At 35.4% G+C, this 12,572-nt stretch overlaps 2 protein-coding genes across 5 annotated transcripts in view; one reads left to right on the plus strand and one right to left on the minus strand.

Moving 5' to 3' along the window:
- Positions 1-11,417, plus strand: part of RTN4 (reticulon 4) — a 66,523-nt gene extending 55,106 nt beyond the window's left edge. For all 4 annotated transcript variants that reach the window (XM_039887158.1, XM_039887160.1, XM_039887159.1 and 1 more), the window contains 5 exons: positions 818-956; positions 9,212-9,281; positions 9,778-9,824; positions 10,020-10,078; positions 10,448-11,417. In XM_039887158.1, coding sequence (XP_039743092.1) covers positions 818-956; positions 9,212-9,281; positions 9,778-9,824; positions 10,020-10,078; positions 10,448-10,490 — 358 coding nt within the window. In that variant the 3' untranslated portion in view covers positions 10,491-11,417. The remainder of the gene's footprint in view (positions 1-817; positions 957-9,211; positions 9,282-9,777; positions 9,825-10,019; positions 10,079-10,447) is intronic.
- The window catches only part of EML6 (EMAP like 6), a 232,732-nt gene continuing 220,572 nt past the window's right edge, over positions 413-12,572 (minus strand). Inside the window, exon 43 of the transcript XR_005658225.1 lies at positions 413-1,999. The gene's annotated coding sequence lies outside the window, so the exon portion shown is untranslated. The remainder of the gene's footprint in view (positions 2,000-12,572) is intronic.

A 12,572-nucleotide genomic window follows, 5' to 3' on the forward strand; every position in this document is an offset into this window, starting at 1 on the left:
GGGAGGGCCTGAACAAGGAGCTACTTTCAATGTGTACGGGACAATGCTCAATACTTCCGATTTAGCTCTACTCTGCCAAAACAAAATGGCTTCTTTGAAACAGTAACTAATGAAGCAGTTGCTTGCATTCCTGCCAACTTGACTTTTCCCCCCCATTAGAGTTGTCTTCTTAAATTTAACAATTCCAGCTATCTCAGTATAGATTGGGCATCTAAAAGGACAGCAACTATTACGTTTTACTGGGATTGCCACTGTTGTTTTGACAGCCGTTTCATAATCTGGGGCTTGACCTATTGGGCAGTTTCCCTTAAGGATTAGGCTGAGAGAGTGTAGTATTTGGAAATAAATAGGATCTTTGTTAGGAAAACTCGATGAGCCAACATAATGTCACCTTGAAGAAAAAACAAATCCATAATAACGATTGCCATTTATTGTGTATTTTTGTGTCTGATTTGTTAAGCATTTTATTCATTGAATCCTTATGATCTTCATTCTATAAATGAGGAAATTGAAGGTTAGAGAGAAGACTAACTTTTCCAAAGTTAAACAGCCAAATAAGTAGCAGAGCTTAAGATTCAAGCTCAGATCCGTCTGGCTTGAAAGCATATCCTTTTTTCCTTTGCTTGTCAGCTGACAGCACAAATCATGAAATATCCTTTGCTTGGTGAACTTTTACATTTTGCTTAATTTGGAAACAGAAGCCTTTTATAGTAAAATATTTTATTAATGTCCTTTATAGGTATATAATTGCTGAATGACAGGCATCCAGGAAAAATCACTTCAATCAGTGACACTTATGATGTATTTCGGTTTCTAGGGCATATTTGGAATCTGAAGTTGCTATATCTGAGGAATTGGTTCAGAAATACAGTAATTCTGCTCTTGGTCATGTGAACTGCACGATAAAAGAACTCAGGCGCCTCTTCTTAGTTGACGATTTAGTTGATTCTCTGAAGGTAAGTGTATTTGCTTTTCATTTTTGACAAACCCAGAATTTAATATCAAAAGAGCTAGGAGTGTCTAATTCTATTTTTGTATATTAAAGTGAATGATCAGGATGTAATTAAATCATATTACAGTAAACCTGGGTTTCAAAATTCAGAATCCAATCATATATTTAAGATGGAGGAAAATACTTTTCCTTTTTGTAGGAAAATAACTTATAAATTCATACTTATGGAAATCATAAAAATTGAGAAAATTAAAGGGAATTTTTGATAATAAGAATATTAGTAGATTTAATACTAGACTTTATTTTAGAGTCTAGCACTTAATTTCTTACCTCATCTTTGAATCATATATACACATAAGCTATTTCATATCTTGGCATGTTTATTCTGGAAAAGCTTAAATATTCCGAAACACCTCAACTAATCTTCAGTTAGTAACCGTTGGAGTTTTTCTTTAGATTTGGACCTTACTACATAGCAGCTGTTAGAGTCTCACCTTGCAAATAAACTCTAAGTTCAGACTGACTCAGACCACTAAATAGTCATGTAACTTGAGCCCCAAGCACTGGGACTTTGAGACTTTAGTGCTTTTCCTTTATGTAGAACCTGCTATTTGTGTTTTGCATGTTATTGCCTGTGACTCTGCTTAAGATAGACTCATTTCCAATCTAAGCCTTTGTAGAAAGGTACTGTGGTAGTAATTATTATAATTTTTTCTTTTCCAAGAGTAATGCACTGGTTTGCAATTTATCGTGCAAGCCAAGGATAGCATAACAATAGGATGATTAGGCATTTGGACTCAGTAAAACAATTTCTGAACTGGTCAGAATAGGTTTAAATGCCCAAAATGCTTTTAACAAACATCTTAGCCTTAATAAGCCAGTAGATGGGCTTTATTCTTAGCTGTGTTTCTTCTCACAGTTTCTTTAAGACTTGGAACCCAGTTAATTACTAATGACATTAATGATAAATAATTCCATTTTCTTTGCTTACCTCTTTTGTTTAGAATGCTTGCATTTAGTGACTTATTCTATGCTTTGATGTCAAGTCTGTAAATAAAAAGGTCATGGTTATGTTATTTGGGATATTTGATTAACTAGTTTCAGAAGGAAACAAAAATAATTTGGAGTAAATAAAATAGAGTCTTGTACATATAGAAGAAACCAGTTCCTTTTCATTGAAGTGATAATTGCTGTAGATAGCTTGACGGTTTAGATAAAACGTATGAAAAATTATTGAGGAGACGGTACCAGTGCAGTTTAAGATGAAGGGTTTGTGGGTGGAAATTGATTGAGAGGAAACAAATAGTGATTCAGAGCTTCAAATAGCAAATGGCAATATCTGAATTTAGCAGCCAGAAATTGGTATTAGGGGATGAGTTCAAGTAAAGGCATCATGAACTTTGATGGTAGAGAGGCATTGTTTTTGTAGACGTACTAAAAATTGCGACAGATATAAACCAAAAGTCATCCTTCATGTTTGCACAGTATAGCTGTGAAGGCAGCTGTTATGCCTATAATTTCACATTTTTTCTTGAGAGAAGAGACATTCTTGAAAGAAATCTGTTTAAAAATAAAACAAATGATCTGGGAATGAGTCATTATGTTCCAGTTTTTACAAGTTTGAGTTCTAAGTTCCCACTTTAATAAAAAGAAAACTTATTTGTTCTTTCAGAATTTATTGTCATTTATACACAGTCCTTTGTGTAACCAGTGATGTAGGTATGGAAATATTTGCAAGGTGCTAGAAAAGAGAAAATGTTAGAGGAAGCCTGATTACTTTAAAAACCTTTTAAATCTGTTTTGTACAGATGTTTGAAAGTAGGATATGAGGACATTTTATGAATAAATTACTTTTATAAGATAAAGAATTTCTTTTGCTGTTATATCTCATTTTTTAATTCCTTTTGAAAATTACGTGTTTTTTTTTTTTTTTAATGCACATATGTTATTCACGATCAGTTAGCATAAATGAGAGAAACTGAATTTGAAAAATCCTTACCTTGAGAGATTTTGCAATTTAAAAGTAACAGAAAGTGGCACATAATGAGATAGATTTACTTTCTGGAACACTTTTATTTTTAGGAAGTTTTCTTATATTTTTAAAACGTTCTTTGTTTCTTAATATTGGGGTAGGGGGAAAGCTTGCATTAAAATTATGGTTTACTGTTTCTCCTTAAGGATTAACAGTACTTTTTAAAAGAAAAAGATTTACGTGAATGTTTTTCCTGAGTAGTATGTTTTTGGAAAGTCCAGAGCTCAAGGAAGGCTGCTTGGAGACTGCCCAGAAGGCGATTCCTTCAGGGCTCCAAATAAATATAACATGCACAAAGAATGAACTTTGCTTTTAGGTCTCCAGACCTGTTGAGGCAAAAGAATAAGGCAGGGGATGTCTTCTTTTTCTCTGGATACAAAAGTGATGGTACGAAGTGCTTGGTAATTCAGATGCACACTTCTATAATATATATAAAGGGTCTTCCTTGATAAACCTTGCGGTTCTACCCCACGGGGGGATTTAGTTAAACCTCTTCTTACTGTCATTCTGTGAGTAGTACAGATTCCATCTGTTCATTTCCACAGATTAAGGTCATTATAGATCATAGGATACTTGTTTTACATATCTTATTGAGAAAAACTGATAAAAAACTTAACACTCTTGGCTCTTTATAAAAGTGACTTAACTGTATTCCCTTTCTAGAGAGAGTTCTGTGAGCATTTGCCACTCTTCCTCCCTCACAGGTTTTGTCTATATAGAGCATTTTTAAAAAGAAAATGATTTTTCTTCTGACTCTAGTTTTTGCCTTTTAGCCACAGCAACTAGTAGGAGAGTCCTATTATGTTCTTTTTCCCTAAAACAAGCAAAAAATTGGTTTTCTAAAATTTTTTTTTTAACTTTTTCAATGTAAAGGAAAAATCAGTTTGCCAAGTTAGACTGATTTATTTTATTTCCTTATATTCAGATTTTAAATCCAGAAAGTTTGCTAATATATAACCCCAATCTCTCCAGTTGCCAGATGAATTCATGGAACACTTAGTTTTTAAAATTTTATCAGAAGCAGCTTTTGATTGGAATTTGATTTTATGTAATACGTAGCTAGAAAAATGGAAACTACCTTAATTTCAAGAAAATACAGTGGAAATTAGTCTCAAAGTTTTCATTTAGAAAGCAGACTATATCATTCTCTGGCTTATTTACAATAATAGCTTTTTAACAAAAATTTAAGATGTTTGTCTATAACTCTCCATTTCTAGATTCTGGGTCACAATTTCCACTACTTCTATTTGAAAGCGTCTTCCTGAGAAATTGAAAATGTTAAAGTCACTATTGTTAGCACATGAAACTTTTTCTTCTTGCTTATTTACCTTTTGGGGGGCAGTGTGAGGGAGGAGCCTGTTCTTTTAAATGTGATCAAAGAAATAACCAAACTCCAAACTCCTTATGAAAAAGACCCGATTACAGATGCTAATTATCTTTGTGCCCGGTCTAGGTCTCCTGGTGGTTGACTTGGACAAGTAACATAAAATGTGTTCTACAGATTTCTCCTTTTAAATTCCATGTAATTATTTTAGGGTTTTTGTTTTGTTTTGTTTTTGCTTCTTTGCATTTAACTACATCTAAATCCTAGAAAAGATTTCTAGTGTCCATAGATTGAGCAACTAAACCATTTCTCAAAAGATTAATTCTAGTCTAAAACGTTACGGGCAGAATCACTGACAAAATATTCCTACTTCCATTTAGTAGATATTATTTCAAAGAGTATAAAATTTCACCACAGCCAAATGTTTTGACCAGTCCTCAGGCTTTGTTTTAAAGGTTATAATTTGTAAAGTGGGGATTTGTTCGATTGAGTGCCAGACATAAAGTTGGAGGAGGAAAATGAATGAAAGGGGAAGTAAAGGAGATATGTTCTCTAGTAAAGTTAGGTTGCAAACGCTGTGTTATGTATCCTTTTCTTGGAGAGTCCAATGTATTAGTTCATTAGTACCTGAGAAGTCGGAAAGAGGCTGGATAACTTAAACCTAATATTTGTCAGACTTATTTAAAGAACACCCATTACCACTGGAAAACTAGTATAAAATAGTTGAACAAATTTAAATTAAAGATTAATTCCATTTCTGTGATTGACCTGTGCAAGGGATCTTTGATAGGGGCTTTTGTTTTGAAACAGTGGTTCTCTGTCTTACTTGTACATTGCAACCACCTGGAGAGCTATGAAATTTACTGATACCTGGGAATGAGGAAAGGAAGGGAGCCCATCCCCTGAAATTGTGATTTAATTTTTCTGGGGCTACTGCCTGGAGAATCACTTTTTTAAAAATTTGTGGCAGTAAGCTGTCAAATCTGGGCTATAGTTTCTCCCCATTCCCACTCCCCTCCCTATTGTAAAAGAAAAGCTTATGACAGTCCCTGCTGGGCTCAGCGTTGGGGCTTCTGGAGTAAGGCTCTGAGCTTTATTAGAAGGTTCCTCCTACCTTTTGAAACTTAAATCTCAAGAAGTCTAATTTTGTTTACTAGACACTAGGACCAGATGTTTTAGGCAAATGTTCATTTTCTTCTGTTACATGACTAAATTCTGTATGATAGTAGTTCTGTGACTTGAAGTGAAAATATGTTAAAATTGTAAGATTTCTACCTATGGTTGCCTGATCAGGTAACCATAATGTTCTAGAATACAATCTTAAATCTGAAAGTGAGCAAAAGGAGGCCCGAACTCCAGAAATAGATGACCCAAAAGAACATTAAAATCTAGCCCGCTGGCGCTTATGAGGTTATTAACCATACACTTTGACAGTTTTCTTTCTGGTTTCTTTGGCTCACAGAAAAATTAGAAGAGAAATGGGCTAAGGAAAACAGAGATAGATAGTCAAAGTGATATTAATGAATGAGGCTGAAGCTCTAAAGAGGTCAAAAAAGGACAAATACTTTTCAGTGTTTAAAAATGCAGGAAAAGTTTGAAAATGTCAGAATTGCCAAAGTAATATTTGAAATTCTGTTAAGCACCCTCCCCTAAGCTCCCCATTAAAAAAAAGAAAAAAGAAAATTGAGACATTTTCTAATAAAAATCTGCAGTTAAATTGAATTCCCTATTCCCCTGGACAAAAGACAAACAAGACGTGGCCCCTTCCCTCTTTTAGTATGTATTAGACCTTCATTGTACTTTGGCCCTCTTTCCTCAAGTCTCAGAGAGATGACCTTCGACTTCCAGAGTAAATTTGCATCGGCTGTAAGGTTTGCAAAGTATTTGCCATGGAATAGCATAGAATTTGTAGATCCAGAATGAAAGCTGCCTTTTTGTTTTTTGGGGTTTGTTTTTTTAAGTGTTTTTTGACCTTTTTCTGCTTCTTTATGATAGCGTGCACATTTTTGTTGAATTCCCATTAATGGTTACTCTAAATGATTCTGTTGTGATATAGCACAGCAGATAGATTCTGGAATCAGATAAACTTGAGATCACTGTGACTTCTGGTCTGGCCACTTGCTTAATCTTTCTGGATCTTGGTTTCTTCTTTAGGGTTAATAACAGTACTTCCGGGCTTTTTTGAACTGTTCAACGATCCTGTGTTACTCGTTGGGAACTTTTTTGATAGTTGCTGTTGTTACTGTATAAGTTAGAATAATTGTGCAATTGCTAGATGCTAGTTATTACCACTCCTTTTTCTTCCTTTGGTGTATTCTCTAGAAACCCTAATTCAGTATTTTTGTTTTGGGCATCTGAAGTGTTAATTTTTCTCCAAACTTAGCTGCAACATTTAAAAATTCTATGACAGCATGTAAAAATGTCAATTTCTGGGGTTTCTCTTAAAATGGGAAAATTTGGCAACATTGGCCCGTAATACTTACATGGCAACAGTCTGGAGCTGGGTTATGGGTGCCTCCTTGAGGGAGATTGCATATGTTTGCCTCAGTCTTCACCCAGGCTTCCTCATGTGTTTATGTCATCTCTGTGGCCCCACAGACATTTTGAGGCCTCTCTCTGACCCTGCGTTTGCCTCTAGAGAGCCTGGCTTTTAGGAAGAGTGTCTTCCAAGAGGCAAATACAGTGACACTTGAGCCCCTTAGATAGCTTAGGTGTGAAGTCTTAGGCTTCTCTCCTTGTGGATTTGGAATGCGACCTTGTTAGTGACTTAATGACCAAATTAGGACTTATTTTTTGCCTGTGTGTGTGAGTATTTGAATTCTGTCATGGTAAGGCATCTTTATTGATAAAGCGGTTTCTTCTAAGATGTGGCAGGTGGACTCTTTTTCCTTTAGACTTGTGGATGGTGATAGATGAAAAAAGCTCTGTTGCTCTGTAGTAAGCTTGCTCAAGTGCAGAAGTTATATTTAGCTTCTGCAATAGGAGTCTGCAAAACTATGTGAGAGGGAAAAGGCTTGCTAACTAGAATCATGCTTTAAACCTTTACCAGTAGTTCTACAGCAGTTGCTAAGACCAGGACAACATTTAATTTTTTATTTTTCAGTTGACAGATGTTAAGAATGCTTGATACTTGCTCACTTGCACCTGAGTTAAATTCAGTTGTAGGGGTAGCCAGAGTGTTGCTCTTTGTAGAACTGACAGTTGGTAAAGGAATCCAATGTGTCCTCCTTACCTGTAGTAAGTATGCTTACTAGAGTTTGAACATATAATTACTGCTCAGTACCCAGCTCATAGTAGGCATTCCATCAGATTTTGTTGAATGGATAAATATATGAGGAAAGATATGCTTTAGATCAGGGGTCAGCAAACTATACTGTCTGTCTGGCCCATGGCCTGCTTTGTTCAACCTGGGAACTAAGAATGGTTTTTACATTTTTAAAAAATGATAGTCAAAGAATATTCAAAGAATATGTGACAGAGCCCTTGTGGCCCACAAAACCTAAAATGTTTATTATCCAACTGCCTTACTTTACCATTCCCTTCGTTGGATGATGGAGTGCTAGCTCCGCCCCTCTTCATTTATCGCATTATATATGCCTAAATAATCACTGTAGATGGCGGTGTCGTGGTGATAACATGTTTGTTACCTGCTACATGGGGCCGAGTGATTGCCAGACACGTGAAGGCTTTTAATTGGTAGCAAAGGAATTGCTGATGATGAATATTTAATAAAATCCAATATTTAATAAAAAACACTGACTTTGTGTTTAAAAGTCTTCAAGAACTGCTTTGAATTGTCATTGAGTCTCTGGTACTCTATGATGTCAATAAGTTTTAGAACTGGAAGAAAACCTCAAAATTCTCTTGTCCAGCCATTCATGAATAAACTAAAGTAGGGAGAGGAAATAAAGGACTTCTCAAAATGAAACCACTTTCCCAGACTGCCTTATTTGATGATAAACAACAACAACACAACAACAAAAACAGCTTTTGAGACCAGGATTCCTGAAGTAGGAGTTTAGTGAGTCGTAGCCCCTGGCGGGGACAGTGAAAAATCTTACCTAGGGCAAGTTATTAATTAACCTCTGCACTCTTGAGTGTTGGCATCTGCTCTGGTGATGATAATAGTGCCTACCTCATAAAGTGAAGAGGAATAAATGAGTTTATATGTGTAAAGCCTTTAAAACAGTGCCTGGCACTAACATAAGAATTCTATTAACGTTTGTTAAATAAGGAGACAGGGCTAAAGAATAATAGTCAGTTTTATTAATAGGCATAAAGTGTGAGGAGTTCATTCTTGGGGTTAAGTATGGCTGTTAAAACGTGTATCTTTAGGCAGTGACTGATCTTTAGTAAAATGCTAGTGATATTTTTGGGTGTGTGTGTGTGTGTGTGTGTGTGTGTGTGAGATATTTTTGAAATATAGTCTCCTTGACAATAAGTACTCCCTGTCCCATTGTTACTTAATCAGGTATATGAGATTTTAACATCTGTCTTATTCAGCTCATGTAGATCTTTAAGCACTTAATTCGTTAGTAGTTTAAAATCAGTTTTAATAGCAAATTCTCATAATATCTTTTCAGTCTTCCCATTTAAAAGCTAAATGCTGTATTGAGAACTGGAGGGGTAAGGTGTACCTTTGGCATGTTTTCTGATCTCAAATAGAATCAACTACTTGGTAGTATAGTCCAGAGAAAATGAACCAAATCTGTTGTTTTAATTAGGATTCTAAAATTCTCAGTTGAGACTGGTGACTTAGAAGTGAAATATCTGTATTACTTTATGAAGTCTCCAAGGAATATACCTCTAGTAGGCTGGCATTTAGATGGAATGTTTTTATTTGAAAGCTTAAGAAATTTTACTTGCATTTTGTTTTTAATAGGGTAACATTATTTTCTTACAGTTTGCAGTGTTGATGTGGGTATTTACCTATGTTGGTGCCTTGTTCAATGGTCTGACACTACTGATTTTGGGTAAGTCTACAAAAGCAATGGAATGAAAAATTGCTTTAAAAGATTGTGTGCAAGGAATGTAAGAGATTTTTAGTGGATAATATCCTTATTCGTAGGAGAAATAGGATGTATGTTTGCGGTTGTGATCTCTTTAAAGAGCTGATGTTGTTTATGGAAATGCCACTTTAGTTCCTGAAGACTGCTCCAGCTAGCAGTGAAAAATCAGATCAAGGGTGGCCTTATCTGATGGTACAGTCATAAATCTACCTAACCAGGGGCACCTGTATTTGATAACGTCTGTTTGACATGAATTGAAGCCGAATGGTTTTCGCAGCCTCCCTTGGTTAACTCATTGCTCGAGAGTGGCTGCCCACCAGCAGGTGCATCTAGGAGATCCTGTGTTACTCGTTGGGAACTCTGCCTGGCAAGCTTAAGTATCGTCAGTTTGATGGCTTTTTAATGTTTGTTCTTTAAATCATGCTTGTCTGTTTTAAAGGTTGTGTATTTGCTTTTTCAGCTCTGATTTCACTCTTCAGCGTTCCTGTTATTTATGAACGGCATCAGGTAATTTCCTAACTGTAGGTTTCAGAATACAGAATTCACTTTATTATGTGGAATTTACAAATGTATCAGTGCCAGTCTCCCAAGTCTTATAAAAATGAGAACTGTGGTGGTTGCTTACGCCTTAATTTGTTGGAGCATAGTAATAACCAGCTTCTTTAGCAACGGTAATTTTCTAATCTTTTATACCTCTTTCAGGCGCAGATAGATCATTACCTAGGACTTGCAAATAAGAATGTTAAAGATGCTATGGCTAAGTAAGTATTTAAAATCTGTTTTTTTGTTCTACTAAGGTACACTGGACTTTGAGGACAGTGCAGTATTTTCATATTTCAGACATAGTAGCACATCTGTCAGCTCCAAAGTGCAAAAGAATTGCCAAAAGATTTTTTCCTAACATTCAGATAATTGATTTCTACATTTACTGTGTGTATTTAAGGCTTTAAATCTAATACATGAGGCCAAGGTAGCAAAATTATAGATTGTAGTTTGACACATAGGATTTCATTTCTTGTATAAGCTGAGTAATATTTAAGTAGTTCTTGAAGGACAGCATTTTAAGAAACAGAAAATACATAAATTTTAAAATATTTACATTGACCTTTCCCCCTCCTTTTCATTTGTAGAATCCAAGCAAAAATCCCTGGATTGAAACGCAAAGCTGAATGAAAAAAACCAGAAATAATTAACAGTAGGAGTTTATCTTTAAAGGGGATGTTCATTTGATTACATGGGGGGAGGGTCAGGGAAGACTGAAACCTTGACATTGCAGTTTCACAGATCTTTATTTTGAGCAATGCAGTGTCTGAGGAAAATTTACCTGTCTTGACTGCCATGTGTTCATTATCTTAAGTATTGTAAGCTGCTATGTATGGATTTAAACCGTAATCATATTTGTTTTTCCTATATGAGGCACTGGTGAATAAACAAAGATCTGAGAAAGCTGTATGTTATACTTTGTTGCAAGTAATCTTGCTGTATTTTGGGAATTGCAGAGAAAGTGGAACTGAAAAAAAAAAAACTTTTTCACAGTTCGTGTACTGTGTATGGTCCGTGTAGATTGATGCAGAGTTTCTGAAATGAAATGTTTAGACGAGATCATACCAGTAAAGCAGGTGTGAAAAAGCTTGCCTTTCTGGTATGTTCTAGGTGTATTGTGAATTTTACTGTTAATTGCCAATATAAGTAAATATAGATTATATATATATATCTATATATAGTGTTTCACAAAGCTTAGACCTTTACCCTTCAGCTGCCCTACAGTGCTTGATATTTCAGTCATTGGTTATGTGTGTAGTTTCAAATACATGAGCAGAAAAACTATTTCTAGGAGCACTGCCCTCTGTTTTCATCGTGAAACGATGCCATGCACATAGAATTCAACATATAAATTTCATCGCACAGACTTACCATAGTTAATTTTGTCACAAACTCTGAATCTAATGCTTCCAAAAATGTTGTTTGCAAATATCAAACATTGTTATGCAAGAAATTATGAAGATTTATACAATTGTGGTTTAAGCTGTACTGAACTAAATCTGTGGAATGCCTTGTGAACTGTAAAAGCGAAGTAGCAATAAAGCTTATAGACTTAAAGTGTGTGTGCTATTTTTGTTTCATGAAACTTCAGCAAGTTAAAAATGCACGCAAAGCGGGTAGACTGCCTCAAGCAGTGAGTGGTAGCTTGTACTCTTAGAAAAGATTTTCAACTCAGTGCGGTTGTGCTTGCTTTGAAAACATTAAATTTGACACATAACCAAAATGTCTTTAAATTTTGTATTTTTATACTTTGATAATTGAAAATAAATTCATGCACCAATATTTTAACATAGAATACAGTGCAAGATCTATGAACGTACATAAAATCATACCATATAAATGTTTACTAATATGATTTAAGACGTTTTCTTGACACAGACACTATTGCTCTTTAAATATAGTTGTACATGTCATCATTGTTCAGTTCTTTCACTTGGTTATTTCAATGCAAGACTGAATCAGTATGAAAGGTCAGTGGTACAGTATAGGCAGACGTGGTTATCACTCAGCATCACCAGTCACATGGTTACGGAAAACAATTAGGACTGCACAGGGACTCTAACTGTGGGCTCAACAACCTATCAGTGGATTAATGTAAGGCATTAATAAATTGGCATATAAAAATAGCTTAATGAATGATTTGATCCATTTAGAATGCTGAAGCACTTCTGTGGTAAATATTAATCTATTTAATTGAAAGTGCTTCACTTCACCTTTTCTCTAAGCTGACATCTACAAATAGCCAGTAACTCAAGATCCAGAATTTTAGTTCACCGACCAGGACTCATTGGTGTATATATATATGTGCTCAGAGTCACCGGCCCCTCACCTTTAGGTGTGCCATCAGCCCCAGCCCCCTCCTGTAGTGGTTGGCCAAGTATAAGGTGTGACTGAGGTGGTTTAGAGACGTCTTCTGGTTAATACTGTCCAAGTCACATTCTCTTATCTAACCAACTCCGAGGAACACTAAGCGAGATTTTATTTTATAATCTTGATTTCTCAAATATTGCTCAGGCTTAGTTTGTTCTGCAGAGAATATTTTTTATCCAGACTTGACCTATATAGTTCACCAGAAGCAAACTAATGGTGTCAAGCAAACCCCACTCCGGGAGCGGTAAACCTCAAGTCATTTCATCTACTGCCGTCTTAGATTTAACGAGATAAATTAGCTCATCCTCCTGGACCAGGTTGAGCTTTTTTTTTTTTTTTTTT

The sequence above is a fragment of the Pteropus medius genome, unplaced genomic scaffold (genome assembly GCF_902729225.1).
Source record: "Pteropus medius unplaced genomic scaffold, Ma_sr-lr_union100, whole genome shotgun sequence".
NCBI lineage: Eukaryota > Metazoa > Chordata > Mammalia > Chiroptera > Pteropodidae > Pteropus > Pteropus medius.